Source organism: Lactuca serriola, chromosome 7, assembly GCF_051521515.1.
Source record: "Lactuca serriola cultivar US96UC23 chromosome 7, Lser_US96UC23_V15, whole genome shotgun sequence".
Lineage (NCBI taxonomy): Eukaryota > Viridiplantae > Streptophyta > Magnoliopsida > Asterales > Asteraceae > Lactuca > Lactuca serriola.
In genome coordinates, this window is record NC_136414.1 from 161,197,491 (window position 1) to 161,221,395 (window position 23,905).

Genomic DNA, 23,905 nt, shown 5'->3' on the forward strand with positions numbered 1-23,905 from the left:
GTTTATGGACTCATGCATATGTTAAGACCCTTTGTTAAGCTCTTTTGAGCTCTAGAGCCCCATTAAGCCATGCATGCACGTAAAGTTGGCAACTTTACATGATAAGTCACCCTAAGGAAGTCAGATCTGAGAGTTGGGTCGAGGTCTTCACCGAATAAGAGCTTAATGAAGAAAGTAGGCATCTGATGCGTACACTAGGTGTACAAGCTGAGTATGCCCCACATACTCAGCAGTGGGCTTCAAAATTTTGGGCTTTCCGGTATTGACTCTTGTTGGACCTTAGAATTCTAGGGCTTTGTTGGGCCATCATAATTCTATTTTTGGGGCTGATGCTATTTTATTGGACTCTTTTGGTTGAAGGCCCATGAAGGGATTTGGGCCCAATTTGGAAGATTAGGCCATGTTTGGGCTTTGGGTGATCATTTTGGAATTTGGGCCTTTTTGGATAGTTGGCTTGACTTGGCCTTGGGCCAAGTTAGGTAAAGGTTAAAAGGTCTTTTACCCTAGTTTGGACTCATAGTGTGAGTTGGGATCCAATTATTAATTGGATGTTATTTTATGCTGATAGCTTGGAGATTTTAGCGAACCAGCAACTAGACATTTATCTGTGAGATTCAGCAGTCTGAGGTGAGTTTCCTCACTGTATTTAGTGGGTCGAAGGCACCAATGTTGGCCCATTTTTTATTATGTAGGTTGCTAGATGTCTGCGTGACTCTTGTATGTGTATGCATTGGTATGTATACTAAGCATGCATCGATGTCGGGTAAGTCCCGATGACTGTATTGTATGCTATTATCTTTGTGATTATGACATGTGTTAGTATGATTATATTTTTATATGTTCATATGTGTATTGGGCGGGGCGCAATGTCAGGAGGGGCCTGATGATTGACAGATCTGTAAACCGAGCGGGGTTCGACGTCGGGCGGGTCCTGTGGCTAGGTGGGACTCGATGTCGGGCGGGGGTCTAGTATGTGTTTATTATGTATGGTATGTGGTATTTTGTGGAACTCACTAAGCTTTGTGTTTACAGTTTTTAGTTTATGTTTCAAGTAATTCTGGTTCGAAAGTGAAGAGCACGGGACGATTGCAGAGCACACACTACTTTATTCCGCATTTTGAGAATTACTCTGATATTTTGTGATGTAATGATACACTTTGGTCTTCTTGGTTGTATGACAATATTTTGGGATTACCATTTTATTAATTATAAAATTAAAATTTTGGGTCATATTCTTGGGACGATACACCATCTTTTTTCATTACAGTTTCAAGATTACATTCTATTAGAATAAATTATAATTCTTTAATGTGTATTACATTCTGTCAGAATTTATAATTTTTATTCTTTAGAATGCAATGAATTTTTTAATATTTGAAAATAGATTATTTTGTCATTGTGGATTTAGATTTTGAAGAGGCTGCCATTGATGTGGAAAAGGAAGAAAACATGGAGAACGAGAGTGTATTCGACCAAAATGTATTCTGCCATAATGTATAAAGTGTTTCTTAACATTAATATTCTTGCATAATGAATTAGTATTTTTTTTAGATTTTGATGGTTTTTTTTTTAACCATTCTTAGTTTTAACCTTTAAGAATAAATATAATTCTTAAACCATTATTAGTCATATTTTTCTTTTCAGAATGAATGTAATAATTGTTTATAGTCTTATTCTTTACAAATTAATGTAATTAGTGATTCTTAAAGAATAAAATATGTATTCTTTAGAAAATGCTATTCTTGATAATATGTTGTATAATTCTTTAAGCATATTAATTATAAAATATCTTGAATGGAACCATATTCTGCAAGAATAAAATCTAAAATATATATACTAGTTTATGGTTGATTTTCTGGTATTCTGGCTGAACAAAATAGGTTATTATTAAAAATTATATTAGAAATAAAATTGAATTAATTTAAAAAATTCCGATTTTAAAATAAATAAGGGTATTAATTATACATTGAAATCCGAAAATTTCCATTTTCAGTATAGGTTAATTGACCAAAATACTTTTATGTTGAAATTTGTGTGATTATATGATACATATTACCCTATTATAGACCTTCAAATCTTCACCATTGATTATACTCATTCAGTGGTCCATAATTGTCCTTACAAGCACACAATAGATGTAAAAATCACATTAATATATATATATATATATATATATATATATATATATATATATATATATATATATATTAAAAAAACAAATCTTAAAAAGAAAAAGTAAGGCATGTTGGTAAAAAAGATACACTTAAAACATGTTTTTTTTAACAACATAGCAAAAATCTACTACCATTACAAAAAAAACATCAATGACTAATATATTAGAGGTTTATTAAACTATGATCGATGATCATAGACGTCTCTTTTACCATTCTTTATAAATAGGCTATTATATTTGTACAAATATGGTAAAGGGGCACATTTAATCCTTGCTTGTCTGTTAGTTTTCAGTTCTTCTCTTCAGCGCGGGGTAGAGCAGTTTGGTAGCTTGCAAGGCTCATAACCTTGAGGTCACAGGTTCAAATCCTGTCTCCGCAATACTTTTTGTCAAAAAAATTATATGTTTTACTTTGGTAACTAGTAATTAGTTAACAGTTTTTTGTTTTGGGTTAGAAGGCAAAAAGGGAAGGATAAGGATAGAATCACTACATTATGAAGGCTAGCTATACCTTTCGCATTTTACATTTTGTGATATTAGATATTAAGTAAATGAATTCATTTTGGACAGATAGCGGAAATCGAACCAGTGTCTTCTCCTTGGCAAAGAAAAATTTTACATGTTATATATTCTTCATAATATGTTGTATAATTCTTTAAATATATTAATTATAAAAATATATTAAATAAAATATGAATAAAATCAAAATATATTACTAGTTTATGGTTAACTTTCTGTCATTCTACAAGAATAAAATAGGTTATTATTAAAATTTATATTAGAAATAAATTAGAATTAATTTAAAAAATTCTGACTTTTTTAAAAATAAGGGTATTAATTATCCCTTAAAATCCAAAAATTTCCTTTTTTTAATATAGGTAAATAGACCAAAAAACGGTTATGCTGAAATTCGTGTGATTATATGGTATATATTATCCTATTGTCCTTACGAGCACACAATAGATGTAGGAAATACATGAATATATATATATATATATATATATATATATATATATATATATATATATATATATATATATATATATATATATGTGTGTGTATTAAAAAAAACCAAATTTTAAAATGAAAAAGCAATGCATGTTGGTCAAAATGATGACACTTCAAACATGGTTTTTTTTTAACAAGATAGCAAAAATCTACTAGTACTACAAAAAAAAAAAAAGCATCTATGACTAATATATTAGAGATCGATTAAACAGTCTTAGAAAAATTAGCATATGTGACCACATAAATTTATAGGATTGGCACTTATACAATATTAACGTGTATCCTTCAAAATCAGTGTTTATCATGTGTCTTATGTGTAGATGTTTTTCTTCTACATTTCCATCCTATTTAGCTCACATATGGTTGTTTACGCGTTCCTAGAGTACTGATGTAGCAGACCTTGAGTTTTTCCAGAAACAACCTACCTGGTGATTATTGTTGAATATTCATGTAGTATAAAAATTTCAAGAAAAAGGGCATAAGGGAATAGCTTTACTTTGCCATAATTTATGTATAATATTAATTAAATTATTGCTCAAATTACTACTTCAGTTTATTGATAAATCTAACCAGGGAGGAACCGAGGTAAGAACATTACAAAATGCAGCACACATTAGAAGCTCCTATTGCATAAAGAAAAATGCTCCTACAACCATTGCATATGATTTGGCTCTATATATTTCTATGAAATTCCAGGTATGCATGGTATTGGCTTGTGATATCAGAGTCAAACTATTCCAACAATTGAGAAAGATATTATGGAATTTAGATTTACTTATAATTATATTGATTTTTTAAAAATGATTAAAAATAAGATTTTTGTAAATTCGACATTTTAAAAACAAGTAATATGATATTTTAACTCCAAACAACAAATGTCTTTTCTTTTTAAAAGACAACACCACACCTATATTTTATCACATTGATGTAAATGACTTTTCCTTTTAAAAGACAACACCACACCTATATTTTATCACAATATATACATCAAACGGACATATTTATATTTATTGTCAAAAACGGCATGTTGCTTACATTTTTCTTGTCAAATAGCATCAAATTAACTAAGTCAATCACAAACATTAAAATGTAGCAAAATTAACTTTAAAACCCCAAAAAAGTTAGAAACAAAAATTGACAAAGAAAACATTATAAAAAACAAAAACTATCTCTACTTCGCTACGAGTCATTAGGTTTATCGTTCGCCGAACTAAAAAGCATCTCCAATCGAAACTCCGAACCTGCTACAGAATTGGCCTTAGTTCCAACTTTATCCAATTCTGCTATCGAAAACTGAAAAAAAAAAACAAAAACAAAAACCTTAAAATTAAAAACCAATCATAGATTCATTTCCATCATTCAAACTATAACAAGATCGATTAAAGTACCTGTATCACGTCATTTTCGATAAACCCGGTGTTGAAGCAAACATAGAAGAGACGACCCCCAATGTTCTTCTCATAGAATGTCACACACACATCTCCAGCAACCTGCCAAACCATTATATATACAACGTTAATAATTTTACAAAAAACCTTAATTTCCATAAATGACAGAGGTTTACTGAATCAATAATCACACACCTTTACTGTTTTGTCACAAAAGTAGTGGTCAAGGCAGTTTTGTGTGTCTTCTTCCTCGATCTCCGAGTTCCCAAAACCACAGTTTTTCCTAACTTTTCTGCAGAAATTCCGGCAAGCATCCACCGGTGAACGATATATATCTCCAGTAACCTCTTGCAATTCCGAAACAACAAAAAAGATCGACTCTACAGATTTGGTGTCAAAAAGCCGAATCCTCCTGAGCTCTTTGCTACATGGTTTTGGAAGGCTGACCTCTGGTAAACAGCCATCTGGAAAGGTAAGAGATCTCCGCCAATAGCTGACGTAACGCCGTTGACTTGGTGTCATCACCTGCCACCATTTCCATATTTAATATGGTTATGCTTTCCTTGAAGATTTTCATTATCATAAATGGAAGAAAAAGTAAATACAAAACTTACTCGAAGATAATTTGTGGACCCTTTATGATCTGCATAAACAGGAAGAGCTTCTTCTGCCAACATGCCGACGTAAACCAAGTAACAAGATGCCATCAACCCGATCCGACCTTTACCCGCCTGTTGAATTTTAAAAAGTATTTTAGTTTTTAGTTTTTTATATCAATAAATAATTTACATGGATATAAAGAAGTCCATAAAGTATAGAATTTTGAGAATTTACCATGCAGTGAATGAAGACAACATTTTTTGGGTCACTTGAAAGCCATGAATGGACACTTTCACAGAATTCCTTGATCATTTGGATCGATGGGGCATGATTATCATCAAACGGAAATCTTTCCACAAGATTGTTGAAAAGAGATGGATCATAAGCTTGCTCTGTGCATAAGTTATACACCTATAAGGTAGAAAAATGTGAGAAATAGTAATTGGATTTCTTACTTACCGATTAATACAAGTTTCTATAATCAAAAGTTTTACCAATTTACACAAATTGGCTAGTAATTATGCCTTTATAAATTGCTAAAAACGTTGTAAAGTCGTTACTTAAATCCAGAAAAAACACAACATAATGTTTTCTTTTCCTATGGAATCGAATGAATGAAAAGTTATAATATAATCCAATTTTTTATTTGTAGAATTTATAATTAGACAACTTTTTTTAGAATTTCATGATATTATATATAATCTTCATACAAAATTAACCAGCACATATTTTCTTTATTTTGATGTTTTGCTTAATTTTAAGCTTTGTAAACAATCAAATTTATAACTATTATTAAATAATATATAAAGTATATAAGATAAAAAAATTCATCTGAAATTTTATGATTGATATAGGTCAACCAAATATGACAATATAAATAGAATATAATAACTAATTTTTTTTACCTTGTAATGTCTTGGATGTTTCTTTTGCAAAAATGCCTTGACTTGTATCATAGGATTTTGATACATTGCTCTCATTAGCTCAGCTGGAAATGACATTGCTAAAATGCGGTTTGTGATATAAGACATATCAAGCTCAAAGCTACCACCACCAACCACCACCACCCGCTTTTTCTTTTGTTGTCTTGTTAGGAGTCTTGAAACTTTCACACCCATTTTTTTGTTGTAAAAAATACTAAACTATATGCAAAATTCAAAATATATTAGTTAAAAATCATCATAATACACAATCAACCCAACACAACTGAAGCTTCTATTACGTTATACTCCCTCCGGCCCAAAATTATAGTCCATCTTTCCTTTTTTGTTTGTCCCAAAATAATAGTACACTTCTAAAAATAAATAATATTTTTACCAAAATACCCCCTCATTATTACTTAACCAACTAAACATTTAATGGAACATTAAATGCAAAGTAAGGACAAAACTATCATTTTATTATATATAAAGTTAGTGGTAATTAATGTTTTTCTTAATGTGTGTGTTTTTTGTCTGTGGACAATAATATTGGGCCAGAAGGAGTATAATTTATAATATATATATATATATATATATATATATATATATATATATATATATATATATATATATATATATATATATATATATATATATTTTGCTCTTCTTCTGTATATACACATTGACCCATTTGAATGTTAACTTCAACTTAATGGTAAAAATCTTCTTTATATTTTTCATAAATCTTTTATATTTTCTATGTTTTCTTTGGGGTTTGGTGACTGGTGTAGTCTCAATCTACGAAACATAGTCAAAACTTTTTATCCTACATTCATAATTCTTAAAAGAACGTAAACATTCGAAGATGTAAAGTTGAGATTACCTGTAATTGATACTGAAACTTAACCTTAAGTTTCTTGTTTCCTCTTCGTTCTTGTGCGATAGGATACGGCTATTTAAGGTTGTTGGTATATATAAGATTAGGGATTCGTATTTATCTCTTTGTATGTATATCTTTATCTCCTGATGATATTTCCAAATATGATTTAATCTGTCATAGTTTATCACAAATTCACAATTCAAAACTTAGAATACAAGGAAATATAACTGACGTATTACAATTGGAGTACAAATCGATTTCCTATATTCTCTTCTTTAGTTTTTTATAATTTTCACTTTTGCACCCCAACTTTATTTCCTCTTCCAAGTTTAGCCTCAAATATTGGAGTGTACATCTAATTCCAGTGCTTTTTTCCCGGGTGTTACGATTAGAGATGCACAAAACATAGGATACAAGTAAATATAACTACACATTACAGTTAGAGTACAAGTAATACAAGTAAACATAACTACACATTACAATTAAAGTACAAATCATTTCATATATTCCATTTTTTTTCTTTTTAAATTTTCACATTGGCAACCCACCTATATTTCCTCTTCGAACTTTAGCCCTCAACTATTTTAAATTACATCTAATTCTATGCACTTTTTTCGGATGTTATGATTAGAGATCCACAAAATGACTTGGGCGTAACTTAAAACAGTATAACTAGTGATGTGCGAGGGCAAGTGCTTAAAATGACCGACACCATTCATCTCTTTGGGTCCAAAATGTTTGGTTGAAAGTCAATCATATTGGATTGGGAGACTTTATAGTGTTGGGCCGCAATACCTATATGATAATAATCAAATTAAGTCAACCATGATGTGAACGTGACAAACATCAAATCAAATGTAATTGGCTTAATTTTTAATCTTTAACCACTTTAATAAAAATTTAAATTTTGTATTATTTTTTATAAATAAAAACATAAATCCTAAAATACACGTCAACGCGATTCCGTAAATATAATGAACGCTTAAATCTGATTTCGTATGAAGAAGTTATAATTTTTCGAAATTTCATATCAACATAGACACAGAAATCCAAATAGAGATCGATTACTTGTTAGCCAAAACAATGTAAACAAAAGTTGAAGATCTCATAAATACGAATCCATCCATATAAAGACAGTCGAGAACGGTGTTCGTATGAAAGAGTTATGATTTTTGTACCAATTTTAGCAATGTAGTCTCTATAAAAATATGAATTAAAAATAAAGTGAGAACTAGCTGTTAAGATCTAAAAGAAAATTTGTAGAACACGGAAATACCTATGTATGAATATAAATAACGTAAAAAACGGAGCTCGTTTGCGAAAGATATGATTTTTCGAAGATTTGAAAACTACGCGGTAAGATGATGACGTGGTAGCCTGAGAGCGTGCCACATGGCAGATCGGGAATGCTCTTAACCGCCTTGGAACCAGCTCACCACGATGTGGCAAGCTTATAGCCATGACGTGCAAGTCACAGAAACAGCTCTTAGCCGACTTAACACGTGGCACGAGGAGGACGTGGCAGACACGAGCTGATCCAAAACTCCACAATGTGGCACTTTCATGGCCATGACGTGGTGAGACATAGATCTCACCATATAAATAGTTTGCAAAATCGGATTTTTTTTTTCATAAAAACAAAAACGATTCCTCTCTACTTTCTCGAGATTTCCCCAACCCTTGAGGTCGATTATCTCGAGTTTCTGACCACTTTCTGACAAAAGTTATCGTAAAGTGTGCTTTGAAAAGTGGTTCATGGTCCCACTTTTAAACAATTTTAATGTTTTTGGGGGAAAATTTATGCTTGTTATAAAATATATACTCGATGCTATTATAAAAACAACAAATTTGGTTTTGATAAGGAACAATAAAGGTTATTGATAGTTTAAAATTATAACTGCTAAATAGCTGATTTATCATTATTACACAATTATTTAGACTTATTCATATGATCGGTATTGTTGGTTTTACGTTAGTTAAAACATGGTATAGCTCTATATATAGTAGTTGTGTTTCTCGTCAAGTAACTTAGGGTTTTAGACACACATTCACTTACTGTTGGAAATGTTAAATATCGAAAAGTCTACATGAGATATGCAATTCATCAAATAAGAGTGAAATCTTAGTAAAATCCTCTGACCTATAACAGTTAATCCCGTGTGAGCAAGGAAGTTGTGTATGGATCTATATGGGTTGGCACTCCCACTCGTTGTTGCAAGCTACAACCCATGGTTTGATGAAACCCATCGGGTGATAAGTTGTCCTTTCATTTGTTGGTCCGACGTCGATGAAGCGTGCAAAGTGTTTGATCTGGTGCACTCCTTATAGCACCGAGCATAGGTCTTGAACGTCATATAACATCGATTATAGTCTCATGCAGCGCCTATTACACTCCAAAAAAATTATACTTGTTCTATATACAAGTATTAATGTGATGTATAAGTCTCACGAAAACTTATACTTAGAGTACTTGAACTGTTGTAGGTATAAAACTGGTGGGTTTTATAGGTTACGAAAAATTACATGTACATGCGGAAAACCATTTAACATTTAAAGGGTACATGAAACCTATAATTATCTATGTCATAACACTTTGAAAGGAACATACAATGAACAACAAGAACCCTAATATAATCGAAATTAGCAGATCTAGGGTTAAATACCTTTGATTTCTTGTAGTAAACAAATCACTTCAATTCCTTGTAGTTGTTGATCTTGGAAAGCTTAACATTAAAAGGATGAAGCCTCTAATGGCTTTTACCTAAACCCTATAGCTAAAAGGCAAGAAAGGAAAGCGCTTGAGAAATCCGAATTCTCTAGGTGTCAAGAGTGGCCTAAAATCATAGGGTAATGCTTCTATTTATAACTGTTGAAAAACCCTAGAAACCCTAAATTTGAACATATAATAATAATACTTTAAATTTAGTAATTATCTAGTCTTTTAATTATCCAAAAGAACATTCTAGAAACCCTAATAGGGCATCCCCCCTCCCCATTTTAGAATGTTCTGGAATCCTTCTTTTGTTCAACTTTTGAACAATTACAACTCAGCCCTTGCATCTTTAATTAATTCTAATTAACCTCGAATTAATTCCAAACTAATAATAATTTATTCTTAATTAATAATTACTATTTCCAGTTAATATATTAGTCACATAATACATTAACAGATTATTTATTACACTTTATTAATCATATAATAAACTAATAAATCATCTTGTTTCTATAAATGTCATTCTAACGAAGTTCTAGTTATGGGAGCAACCCAAAACAGACTTTTACTTTAATTACAAGTATGTACCAATTCGGTTATAAGCATAGACACCTTAATCCAATAGCTTCCCACTTAGATTAGTCCATAATTACAACTGCAAGTATAACCATTAACTAAACAGCAAAGCGTACTTTCCAAAGCCACAACCAAATTCTGATTCATATCAGAAAATTGCCCTAAGATAAGTGATCAACCATTCCTTCATTCTTCATGATATCTTATGGACACAAGAAATGGATTAGAATCAATCTCATTGTCTAAGATTTTGTTTTCAGATTTCCCAATTTGTGATGACGTCATAAGGCTACTAATTGAACACATCAATTTAGTCCTGACTTGGCCTAACACTATAATGTCAACATCAAATCACTGATGGGCCATAAATATCGCTTTTCCTGTTAATTAAAAAGGAGAAAATAAACTTTGACTATATAATTGTAACCTTTTCTTACCAAATTATACTACCACGTTTTATAACATCAAGTTACTGATGCGTTTACGGAATACCAATGCACAACCGACTTGTAAATCACAACTTATGTATATCCGTTCAAAGAATAGAAGATATTATCATATTAGAATTACTCATGATAAAATCCATGAAGTAATCTCTAAGCATGAGTTTATCTAATACTCAATATCTCCAGTTTCTAAGAACTCATGAAAATTACAGTAATCCCATTGCAATGTCTAATCTATATGGACAATCTAAAATCGATTCATGTTGGGACATGATTTGTGGTTTATACTTTACTTTACATAGCTTTTAGAGTTCTCGGTCTAGGATCGAAAACACCATGAATTCGGTGGTGTTTGGACCGAAATCATTAAGTGATTTTGGTTGGGCTTTGGGCTGGGCCTTTGTAATTAGGTCTAGGTATATATTGTATTGATTTAGCCGTGTTTAGAGTTAGTCGTTGTAGTTGTTGATTTCGAGATTTGAGAGAGACATAGAGAGTCTTATGTACTAGACTAATGATTAACATAGTGTGCATTGAAGATTCAATATTATGTTCTTATTTCATATTTACGATTTGTGTTATTCACTTGATTAGGATTCTTCACCAATCTAGTGATTTGGATTGATACCTAGATCGGGGTTTTACAATTTGTATTAGAACTTGAAAAACGACTTAAAGTTGTTTTGGTATCAATCAATTTTCAAAACAATCCATAATTTTTTTTGAAGTTTTTGGTGTTTTTGATGGGTTTTAGCCATAAGAACATCCTATGTGCTCATGCAAACCTTAATGCTTGGATCTAGGTTTCTCTATAGTACATGCAATTCATCCAAGACTTTAAACCCTAGATCTAGCATGTGATAATCAATATTAACATAAGAATTAGGGTTTAGATCATACCTTGATTGTTATGTAGTAATAACAATCTCAAATCCTCCTTGTAATTGGCTTTAGAAAGCTTAGAGTCACAAGTGTCACTCCTCTAATGGCTCACAAACACCAAGAGCAAGAGGATGAAGAATGAGAAGAAAGGAAGCACCCAAAAACGTGTAGAAACCCTAAGGAAACTCTTAGCCACGTTTTTGGTGCCCTAGGGATCCTTAAATAGTGAGGCTATTAGGGTTATCTAACAAGGAAACCCTAATCTGACTGCTTAGGCCCTAATCAGCCCATGGACTCCCTCCTTAGAGGCCTTGGACAATTTCTAATGGGTTTCCCCATAGAACTCCTCCACTCCTCTAATATGGAGTCCATTAGCCTAATATTCAACTATCACACAATTGACAGTTCTAGTCCCCTTTATTTAATTAATGTCTTTTAGCCACAAAATTAATTCTTAATTAATTATTGACTAATATTAATTAAATAATATGATTTCTCCTTTAAGATATTATTCTCATAATATATTAATAAATCATAATTAATTCTCTTTCTCCATAATTCATCCTATCAAGTTGCTTTGGTGAAGACAACTCACATGTCTTGGTTTCAAGAATATACAATATTATCGACTCACAATCACTCGTGATAAAATCCATGAAGTGATTCTTGTGAGCGTGGGTTTAATCCAATGCTCAAAATCATATTCATAAGCACTCACGAACGTTGCAGCAAACCTTTGCTATGTCTAATACACTTTAGACAATCTACAAACCAATTCATGACAGTCTTCATTCATACCTACTTCCAACATATGAACGACTGTGGACCGTTCGAATAATTAAATTATTTAGGAAGTCAAAACATGCAAAGTGAAACACAAGAATAATACTAATCCCATATGGCCCCAAACTCTGGGTATAAATAAAACATTTTATTTAATCACCATATTGATTACTCATTATTTGTTGTTTCGGGTAATCAACTTCTTACTTGGATTATAACAACAATTGTCCCATGCTCTTAGCATGCACATTATCTTTACCTATGGTCCTTACTTTGTGAAATAGTATAATTGAATAACATTTTTAATCACACTCATTTCATAATTCCTAATCCATTAGTGTAAGAATACAAAATTCTCACCACTACTAGAATATGTTAGATTCTAACATTTTATGCAACGGTCATTTCGTAATGTCACGGCACAAAGTCACCATGACTCGGCCAACGAAATTACAAAATACTCTATTGAAGAATTTTACAAGACAATTCCATAGATATGAAGTTTCACATTCAAAGTATATTCCTTTGAACATCCTTCTTGCATAAAAGTTTCTAATCTAGACATAAGTTTTTAACGTCCAACTCCTAACATGGAAACATATCCATATTTTCATATGACAACTCATTTTAAATAGAATCTTATATATTCATAATAATGTCAATATGATCCATCCATGACTATACTTCCAACTGTCCATAAGCGACCAACCCTTGGCGAACCTTAGATTGTCCTTGGCAGTTGTTTAATTATTTTAGTCAAAAACCGGTTCTATTTCCTTTTTCCCTCTAAATGCCCTAGGCATTTGGAAAATTTTATAACGGTCGAATATTATAGCATATGCAATTGATCCTATACCCGAAGCGTATGGGATACAATTCATACTATAATATCGTCATAATATTTCTATTTGTCTTTTTCTCAAAATTCGAACTACGAAGAGGGATGCCGTAATCATAATTGAACTTTGAGAATGAAAATAATAAATATATCCTTGACTAAATTCAATTAAAATTTCTCGATCTAAGCTTTTAGATTGGAAACAAAGTATAACATTCTCTCCCTTAAATATAGCAAAAATAACTCTTCTACCCCTGCAACCTTGCAAAGTGAAACTTTTGTTTTTCTATAATTAATATTTCCAACTTGCAATACTTAAATAATAATTATGCTCCCACTAACATGATGGTTATATTCATTCCAGCATCACCCTTATGCTCCCACTAGCTTTGACACGTATTTAGGAACCAGCTAAACTTCTAGGAATCAATACTTATTGACTTCCAAAGTTCATTGTTTCTAATACGATATGCTTCGATAAGCCTTTATCTAAGCTTCTCAAAATCACACGCCTTTCCTTAGACAGCTCATATATGTGTCTAAACTAATTCAAAACTTATTTTACATAGTTGCTATCTCCTTAAAATCTCTCTTAGTGAAAGCGTTTCCTCACAATCATTTTCATGAAGGAGAGAAACCTTATGGCACTTAGATTTTATGGTGTATGTGTTTCTATCCATGTGAATTCGCGACTACCAAAATCGAAAGATAATGTTTGTGGCAAATTCAAACTCTTATGGACAGAACTTGTTCATTCTTAATTTCTTGCCATCAAGGGTCCCACCATTGCTTCCAAGTTATCTAGCAACTCACCTATTCCAGTCAATGTACTTTCATTGAATAATGTGTTCGCCTTATGCATTCTATTGAGAACTCATAGAACTCATATGCATAATCACTCAACTGGATAGGCACAAAAATAAAAGTTTATCAACACGATAGGTTACTATCCTCAAGTCGTGTGCTAGTGTTTAACAATAGGTTTACTCTTGATTAGTTCTCGAAACTTTTCAAGATCATTTAGACTCCCACTGACCTCTTGACATATAAGATTCTCTTATCAAGAAACATTTCTTGATAAAAAAAATATCCAAGAGTTAGTGTGTGTCTATATCAAGACAAAACATTGCACACATTTGGTTTTAGTTGGTCCTTGTCTTCTACAAGACATCACAACTTACCAATTTCAAACGTGCAAGATAAAGAAAAACAATTTTCTACTTCACATTTGATGAGTGTTTGTCACTCAATTCATAATCTTGGAATACGATTCTAAGACTTGTTTTTGGAACGAAGTGTGACTCATCCTTTTGATTTAACCATTTCAATAATTTCCGATTCCTCTTCTTAGCCATACTAGTGCACTAAGATGTCCTTAGAGGAACAATTGTGATACGGTTCTTAATCATTAAGACGATCACAAAATCCGATACAAAAGTACTCTCCCTTCTTCTTAGATTTGAGAAACTTTTTATCTTTCTGCCTTCATTGATTCTTCTTATTCGTTCTGCCATTCATTGAAACCTTTCAATGATTCAGAATTACACTTAATCTTGTAAGTATAACCACATTTACTAGACCTTTTGGTAAATCATGACGAATAGTTTCATTGTTATTTGTGATGGACTTGACTAGTGCACAACATTGTGTTCTAGTCCTTTAGTCCTTCACTTGACTCACATGTAACGACGAAAATTTTCAAAACAATTTTTCATTTCTTTAAAACATAATTTCATTCAAGACAAACCATAAAATCCAATGTAACATAGTCATAATACAAAACATATCAATCCCAAGATCAATCATATCCAAATCCGCATGTGTGTGTACGAGTCATGCCGGCGACTTCCCACGGTCCTCACTAGTACCTGAAACACATTACACATAAACACTATAAGCAAGAAGCTTAGTGAGTTCCCCAATATACCACATACACACATATGCATTTCCAGGCCATAATCCACACAACCTTCCAGTCCATGTGTCTCAGGAGACTCCCGTCCCAACCCAGTAAACCTTCCGGTCCTACCCGTGTTGACCTTCCGGTCCATAACTCCCTGACCTTCCGGTCCACATCATAATGCCTTCCGGCCCATATCATAATGCCTTCCGGCCCATATCAAACATAGCATACATATCACATACATAGCGCATACGAAACAGACAACTCATAGCATACAACACATATATCTCATAGCATACCAAACCTTCCGGTCACACATAGGTACCCTTCCAGGTACAGTATAGTGAGAAGACTCACCTCGTACGATGTCTAGAATCTCACATGCTCGATATCTTTGAATCTCAAAACGACAACCTAGCCTCGCCTAATCACAACAAATAATCATTCCAAATCATTAACGGCTCTCAAGGCTATGCTACACCCCTTTCTACAATCCCACAAAAGGTTAAAAGACCATTTTACCCCTCCCTGGCCCAAAAGTCCATATGTTGACCAAAACCCTAAAAATCAACAAAAGTCAACAGCAAGCAGTACGCAGGGCGTACCAGCTCCTGTACGCGGGGCGTACCCTTGCACTCCAGAAACGGGGAACGCGACCCTCTACGCGGCGCGTACTGGGATTACGCCCAGCGTAAATCCCAGTTTCTTATTTCCTCATTTTAATGCCTTAAACAGTTAAGACATAATCCCACATTCCAGATCTAGCCATTCTAATACCTCTTAATCCATAAAGTCGAAACCTTTAAGCCTTTGCATGGCTATAAAGGTTTCCCAGACCTTCTAACACCTTTCATTTCTCCTCCAAAAGTCTAGATCTCATGCATGGCTCAACATTCACATCCAAGATTGCATTTTTATGAACATACAACTCATATAGTCCTGGAATATGATGGATCTAGGCCAATGGAGACTATTTGCTCATAAAGTCTCCATCTTGGGACCAAAAACCCTAGAAATTGGTCCAAGAAGCACACCACACAAACAACAAGGCAAGATCTGAACTTTTTACCTCAGGAAGAAGCTCCAACCTTTGTAGTCCTTAGATCTACACTTGCCCACCAACTTCTAGCTTCCACAATGGCCTCCTCTTCTCTTTCACCACCTTGAAATGGCACTTTGAAGCTTAAAACACTCACACCCAGGCTAAAAACGAAGGGAATACTCTCTTAGGGTTTCTTTCTGTAAGATGGTGGCTGAGGGACAAAACCATCTCATTCCTTTTATAGTCCTCAAGTCATATTAGGGTTTTGAAACTGGGTCGGTTACGCCCGACATAACCTTAGGTACGCCCAGCGTACCCGGATGAATCCGCGTACAAAATAAGCGCACGAGTACATGGTACTCTATATCTCACTGGCATAGGCTACCCTTCGGTAGGCCTCTTATCAGCCCCTCACTACTACCTACTCGCTCTCAAGCATCACATAGCAGCACATTCCTTCCTAGGCTAAGGCATCACAAAATCAAGCCACTCTAGTCCTAATATGAATACCTAGCCAATTCTAGCATGCATAATATAACATATCATATCTCATAGGACATAACATAAGGGCATTTTGGGGGTTCACCGTTCGGGCGTTGGCTGACCGTACACACTGCTCCGCTCTGGTTGTCTCAAAATCTCTTGCTTTCTAGAAAAATTAGTTTTTATCGTTTGAAAATTTTCTCAAATCCTCAGTTTGAGTTCAGTTACGCCCGAAGGTGCATCCGAATCCCTCAAACCAAGGATCTGATACCAACTTGTAACGACGTAAATTTTCAAAACAATTTTTCATTTCTTTAAAACATAATTTCATTCAAGACAAACCATAAAATCTAATGTAGCATAGTCATAATACAAAACATATCAATCTCAAGATCAATCATATCCAAATCCGCCTATGTGTGTACGAGTCATGTCGGCGCCTTCCCACGCTCCTCACTAGTACCTGAAACATATTACACATAACCACTGTAAGAAAGAAGCTTAGTGAGTTCCCCAATATACCACTTACACACATACGCCTTTCCATGCCGTACTCCACATGACCTTCCGGACCATGTGTCTCAGGGGACTCCCGTCCCAACCCGGTAAACCTTTCGGGCCTACCCGTGTTGACCTTCCGGTCCATAACTCCCTGACCTTCCGGTCGACATCATAATGCCTTCCGGCCCATATCATAATGCCTTCCGGCCCGTATCAAACATAGCATACATATCACATACATAGCGCATACGAAACAGACAACTCACAACATACAACGCATATATAATAGCATACCAGACCTTCCGGTCACACATAGGTACCCTTCCAGGTACAGTATAGTGAGAAGACTCACCTCGTACGATGTCTAGAATCTCACGTGCTCGATATCTCTAAATCTCGAAACGACAACCTAGCATCGCCTAATCACAACAAATAATCATTCCAAATCATTAATAGCTCTCAAGGCTATGCTACACTCCTTTCTACAATCCCACAGAAGGGTAAAAGACCATTTTACCCCTCCCTGGCCCAAAAGTCCACATGTTGACCAAAACCCTAAAAGTCAACAGCAAGCAGTACGCAGGGCGTACCAGCTCCTGTATGCGGGGCATACCCTTGCACTCCAGAAATAGGGAATGCGACCCTCTACGCGGCGCGTACTAGGATTATGCCCAACGTAAATCCCAGTTTCTTATTTCCTCATTTTAATGTCTTAAACAGTTAAGACATAATCCCACATTCCAGATCTGGCCATTCTAATACCTCTTAATCCATAAAGTCGAAACCTTTAAGCCTTTGCATGGCTATAAAGGTTTCCCACACCTTCTAACACCTTTCCTTTCTCCTCCAAAAGTCTAGATCTCATGCATGGCTCAACATTCACGTCCAAGATTGCATTTTTATGAACATACAACTCATATAGTCCTGGAATATGATGGATCTAGGCCAATGGAGACTATTTGCTCATAAAGTCTCCATCTTGGGACCAAAAACCCTAGAAATTGGTCCAAGAAGCACACCACACAAACAACAAGGCAAGATCTGAACTTTTTACCTCAGGAAGAAGCTCCAACCTTTGTAGTCCTTAGATCTACACTTGCCCACCAACTTCTAGCTTCCACAATGGCCTCCTCTTCTCTTTCACCACCTTGAAATGGCACTTTGAAGCTTAAAACACTCACACCCAGGCTAAAAACGAAGGGAATACTCTCTTAGGGTTTCTTTCTGTAAGATGGTGGCTGAGGGACAAAACCATCTCATTCCTTTTTATAGTCCTCAAGTCATATTAGGGTTTTGAAACTGGGCCGGTTACGCCCGGCGTAACCTTAGGTACACTCAGCGTACCCGGATGAATCCGCGTACAAAATAAGCGTGCGAGTACGCACAGCGTACTCCTTAGTACGCCCAGCGTACTCACAAGCTTAGCACTTATCACAAAGGAACCTAATATGACAACTTGGAAAAGAAGAAGGGTTAAATGGTTGAACCTGAATTTCAGAATGTTACACACATACTTGTGTGATCAAGGAATTAGTCTTAATTTCCTAAGTACCAAGATTTCCATACATCACATGATTCAAATCATATGATTCCAAGTTTCGGTCCAATTGAAACTTGGATGATGGGAATCTTTCCTTACTTAGAAAATTTTTGACACTACTATAAATAACATAACTAAGAATCACATCCATTTATATAAATACAAAAACGTCAATTTTTCACAACGATTTTATTGCAAGGATATATGTATAAATAAGACAAATCAAAATTTATTTTATTCATAAAAGCAGCGGAAAATATGTCCTTACAATGCATAATCAACTAAAAAACTATGTAATCAAATATTCCTAACAACTCTATCATAACTTTCTAAGCTCAAAATTTGATCTTCGAATCCATGCGATCGTGATCCATTTCTTCGTGATCAGACTCATCTTGCTCTTCCATCAAGCTTCCTCTTTTTTCACTGATCCTGCAAAACATTCAAATGCAATCTTATCACAATATGTATTAAGAATCAATGAATAGGAACTTAATGGAGTTAGATAGTGAATTTTACCTGAAGTAGAGCCATACGTCTTGACTTTCCCATCTCTTAGATCTCTCAGGTAGACATGGCAGCTTCGTCTCCAATGCCCCTTCTCTTGGCAATAAAAGCAAATTGACTCTTTTGAAACAGCACACGGAACTACTTCAGACTTTGCCTTTTTCTTATGATCAAACTTTTCGACCATGACATGCCTTTTGTTGCCATTTCCTATATCCATAGAGGTCTGGAAGGCAGATCCACCAATCAACTTTGCTTTTCCAGTGCACCAAATCATTGTTGATTCAACAACAATAAGCATATAGGTGAGATCGATGAGGGTCACGTCATGGTTCATCATATAGTACTCTCTTACGAACTCACTATATGAGTCAGGAAGTGACTGAAGAACCCAGTCAACAGCCAGCTCCTCACAGACAACGGATCCCAACATTCTTAACCTATCAATGTGTGACTTCATCTCTAGGATGTGTGCACACACTGACTTTCCTTCTTCATGTTTACTTGCCAAAAGGGCTTGAGTGAGTTTGAACTTTTCAAGCCTTTGAACTTGTGGGCTAGGGAGAACAAAAGGAGGAGGTGGAGGAAGTGAAGCATGATCTCGTGTTCCTCGATCGAATCATGGAATATCATCTTCATGTGGAAAACTTGTTCCATGGGATTTGGGAAGACCATAATTGTCATACTTTGACATCTACAAAACGGGAGAAAATTCAAATTAGTTGATTGATTGAGTCCTTAATAAATCACCCAAATGAGATATTAAGGCTAGGACCCAACACAATATTCCACAACTTGGGAGAGGGATGTCGTAACCCAAATTGCAGACATTTGAAGGTAAGTGAATGACGATTCACTAATTTTCCACCATGAAAAACAAAAAGGAGATTAAGTTGTAAATGTATTGAAAAACTCCTAGATCCTTTTGAGATTTATTGAACTTTTCAATGGCATGTTTAAATCTCGATATGCCCCTCGATTTGTGACTGGGATGTCGAGGATCACAAAACAAGGTGTGAATAACCATGCAAATTTACATGGTGCCCCCAATGTTATAGTCACATATTCGATGTGCCGGTTAACCACACACGCTCCACCGAACTATAACAAACATTGAGTCACCCTTTGCTACCTTTGCTTAGAACCATTTAGTGTGCCGGTTAACCACACACGCTCCACTAACGTCTTCGCAAGGATACAAAGTGTAATTTCATGGAATTGCATCAAATTCACTTTTTCCTAAAGTAACTAAGATTGGGAATTTTGTATAAAACATTTAGTTACTTTATACTTCATTATACTTTTAATGGAAAGGGTTTGCCCTATCCTACTCGTTCGGCTAACGACCCTCCACCAATCAAGGAAGCGGTGGGTGAGAGTAGACACCCATTAAACGGCCATTTTATAGGCCATAACCTTATATCCCAATTATAGATCGGCTTCGTGAATAAGGCCTACTAACGGTAAGACTAGCAATTTAAGTTATACATATATAATATTAGACTTTTAATGTTATATATAGTATAAGGGTGTATTTTACACTTTTAAAATACTAGGTGGTCTAATTTAATAAATTATACTTTTAATTTAATTAAATATAAACCATATCACTATGGATTTATTAACTCTCTTTTAATTATACACTTAATTAATTTAATAAAACCATAAGGGTGCAATTTGAACTTTTTCAAAACTTAGGGTTTTAGAATTTAACATTTTTAAAAATTAAACTTTTTAATTAAAATTTAAATTCCAAAACTTGAGGGCAAGTTTTGAAACATTTCAAATCATTAGGGTTTAGAATTTAAAATTTTCAAAATCAAACCTTTTAATCAAAAATTTAAATTCCAAAACTTGAGGGCAAGTTTTGAAACTTTTCAAAACATAAAGGATCAAATAGAAAATAATTTAAATTAAACAATTAATTTAATAATTATCTAAATTTGACCTAGTCAATATTACTTGCAAGAAAATTAACCAATTTAATTCAAATAATCAATTATTATCATATAAGGAAATTATCATTCAATCAAATGGTAATTATCTTTTGTTTGGTCAAGGATATACTCAAATATATGATAAAATTCGGATATTAATGACCCAAATCAATTAAGGCAAGTATCCTCAAGCAAAACAGCAAGAAATCCCGAAATCAGCTCTAACTAACGCTTTAACTCGCCGAGTTCCACTATGAACTCGCCGAGTTGGGGCTACTCGCCGAGTCCACAATGGGACTCGTCGAGTTCAATAGTCAGGGGCACAAAAAAAACGATTTTAAGGCTTGAATAAATAAACATGGCATCAATACAATAGAAACCAATCATGGCTCTGATACCACTGATGGGTTTTAGCCATAAGAACATCCTATGTGCTCATGCAAACCCTAATGCTTGGATCTAGGTTTCTCTATTGTACATGCAATTCTTCCAAGACTTTAAACCCTAGATCTAGCATGTGATAATCAATATTAACATAAGAATTAGGGTTTAGATCATACCTTGATTGTTATGTAGTAATAACAATCTCAAATCCTCCTTGTAATTGGCTTTAGAAAGCTTAGAGTCACAAGTGTCACTCCTCTAATGGCTCACAAACACCAAGAGCAAGAGGATGAAGAATGAGAAGAAAGGAAGCACCCAAAAACGTGTAGAAACCCTAAGGAAACTCTTAGCCACGTTTTTGGTGCCCTAGGGATCCTTAAATAGTGAGGCTATTAGGGTTATCTAACAAGGAAACCCTAATCTGACTGCTTAGGCCCTAATCAGCCCATGGACTCCCTCCTTAGAGGCCTTGGACAATTTCTAATGGGTTTCCCCATAGATTTCGTCCACTCCTCTAATATGGAGTCCATTAGCCCAATATTCAACTATCACACAATTGACAGTTCTAGTCCCCTTTATTTAATTAATGTCTTTTAGCCACAAAATTAATTCTTAATTAATTATTAACTAATATTAATTAAATAATATGATTTCTCCTTTAATATATTGTTCTCATAATATATTAATAAATCATAATTAATCCTCTTTCTCCATAATTTATCCTATCAAGTTGCTTTGGTGAAGGCAACCCAAAAGGACCATGCACCATCGGGTCAAGTACATACCAAAATAGTTATGGACTTAGACACTAATCCAACAGTTTTTGGGTGTCCTTTGGCAAAAAAAATCACCTTTGCTGCTCATAAGTGTTCATTATGTACTTTGTTTATTTGGAAATTGCGATTATAATTATTGGTTTCCATTTAGCCTGGGTGATTTCGCCGGCACACTTGAGTTCTAGGCTACGTCAAAGTGATTTCAGCGGCTACTAGATTTCTCAGTCAGCAACTAGGTCAAACATCTAGTTTTTCGGTAAGACAGGGTTTCAGATCAGATTTTTCAGTCTGACATTGTGTTTGGCCAACGATCTCGGTCAAACAGAGTTCTCGGTCAACGTTTTCAGTCAACGGGATTTCCATCAATAATCTTGATTTTTGACTTTTTGGTCAAACCTAGTAGTTTTCGGTTAAATCATATACCTTTAGGCTTACAATAGACTCATGAAACACCTCTCTTACAACAATGCAAAGTGATCTTGATTCAGTTATGGTGAAAACAACTCGAATTCCCCGGCTGCTAACTGTTGATGGATTTCCTGAGTGGAAATTCAGATTTGAGAAGTATGTTAAGATGAAGGATAGCAAAGTGTGGAGAAGCTTCCTGAGAAGTCTAGTCAAGATCACAACCACTCTGGATGATGAAGCTAAAACAGTGGTTGATAAGCCAATCGAGGACTACACTAATGAGGATTTCGACAATATTGAAAATGATGAAAAAGCATTGGCTATTCTTACCGTGGCTTTGTCCCCTGACATTGCTCATGGTTTTCGGGAGTATAAATCTCCTAAGGCTTTGTGGAAAGCCTTGATTGAGGTGTATGAAGGGAATGAGGTTATGAAGCAAAGCAGGTAGGATTTGCTTCGTTAAAGATTCAACATGTTTAATCATGTTCTTGGGGATGTCTGGAAGTCCAGTTGCAGCGTTTTATTGATCTCAACACAAATATTAGCACTGCTGGAATTGTGTTGTCTCACTCTCCGATAATTAAGAAGCTGCTTAATTCACTTCCCAAGAATTGGGATATGAATGTGTATGCGATCAAGAAGACAAAGGATCTGTGCAAACTCTTTCTTGCCGAAGTGATAGCTATCATCAAGGCATGTGACATGGATGACAAGCAGAGAAAAATTAATCATGACAATTCCTACTCAACTACAAGCTTAGGAGCATCCATTAACAGTGCATTTTCAGTTGTACCATCACCTCATGCTCCTCCATCTTTTGGTCTACCAATGGCATCTCCCAAATCTTTTGCATCCAGTTCCACTACCAAATCCACCTTGTAGACTCCATCCGCTGCCAAAGGAGCTGAAGATAACATGGCTATGAAGGATGGATTCATGAACTGCTACAATGCCTTTGTTGCTGGTGAATTAGTTCCTCCAGTTATGATTTGAGAACTCGATCAAATTCACCCTAAGGATGTTGAAGAGATGGACATATCATGGCAGATTGCTACGCCTGGTATTTCTGTGTGGTGGCATCTTTAACTATACGTTTAAAAGATGACGACATGGATAAGAATAAATGATTAATGAATGTGTCTCATGGACTAACTCCCTATATTCCAACAACAGAATGAATAGAATGACTAAATGAAGATGACAGCATTTGGATAATA

General features: G+C 34.5%; 1 protein-coding gene and 1 non-coding gene across 2 annotated transcripts; one reads left to right on the forward strand and one right to left on the reverse strand.

The window, feature by feature from the left end:
- The first annotated feature begins 2,479 nt into the window (after positions 1-2,479).
- On the forward strand, positions 2,480-2,553 carry TRNAM-CAU (transfer RNA methionine (anticodon CAU)). The gene has a single exon. It is a non-coding gene; the product is annotated as a tRNA-Met (tRNA).
- Positions 2,554-4,222: 1,669 nt separating this feature from the next.
- LOC145064500 (phosphatidylinositol 3,4,5-trisphosphate 3-phosphatase and protein-tyrosine-phosphatase PTEN1-like) lies at positions 4,223-6,287 on the reverse strand. The gene is made up of 6 exons (XM_079011941.1): positions 6,075-6,287; positions 5,404-5,580; positions 5,184-5,300; positions 4,765-5,094; positions 4,570-4,671; positions 4,223-4,474 (listed from the first exon to the last, which is right to left on the reverse strand). Exons 1-6 carry the CDS (start codon positions 6,285-6,287, stop codon positions 4,361-4,363), a joined length of 1,053 nt encoding a protein of 350 aa, XP_078868067.1. The 3' UTR covers positions 4,223-4,360.
- Between the last annotated feature and the right edge of the window lie 17,618 nt (positions 6,288-23,905).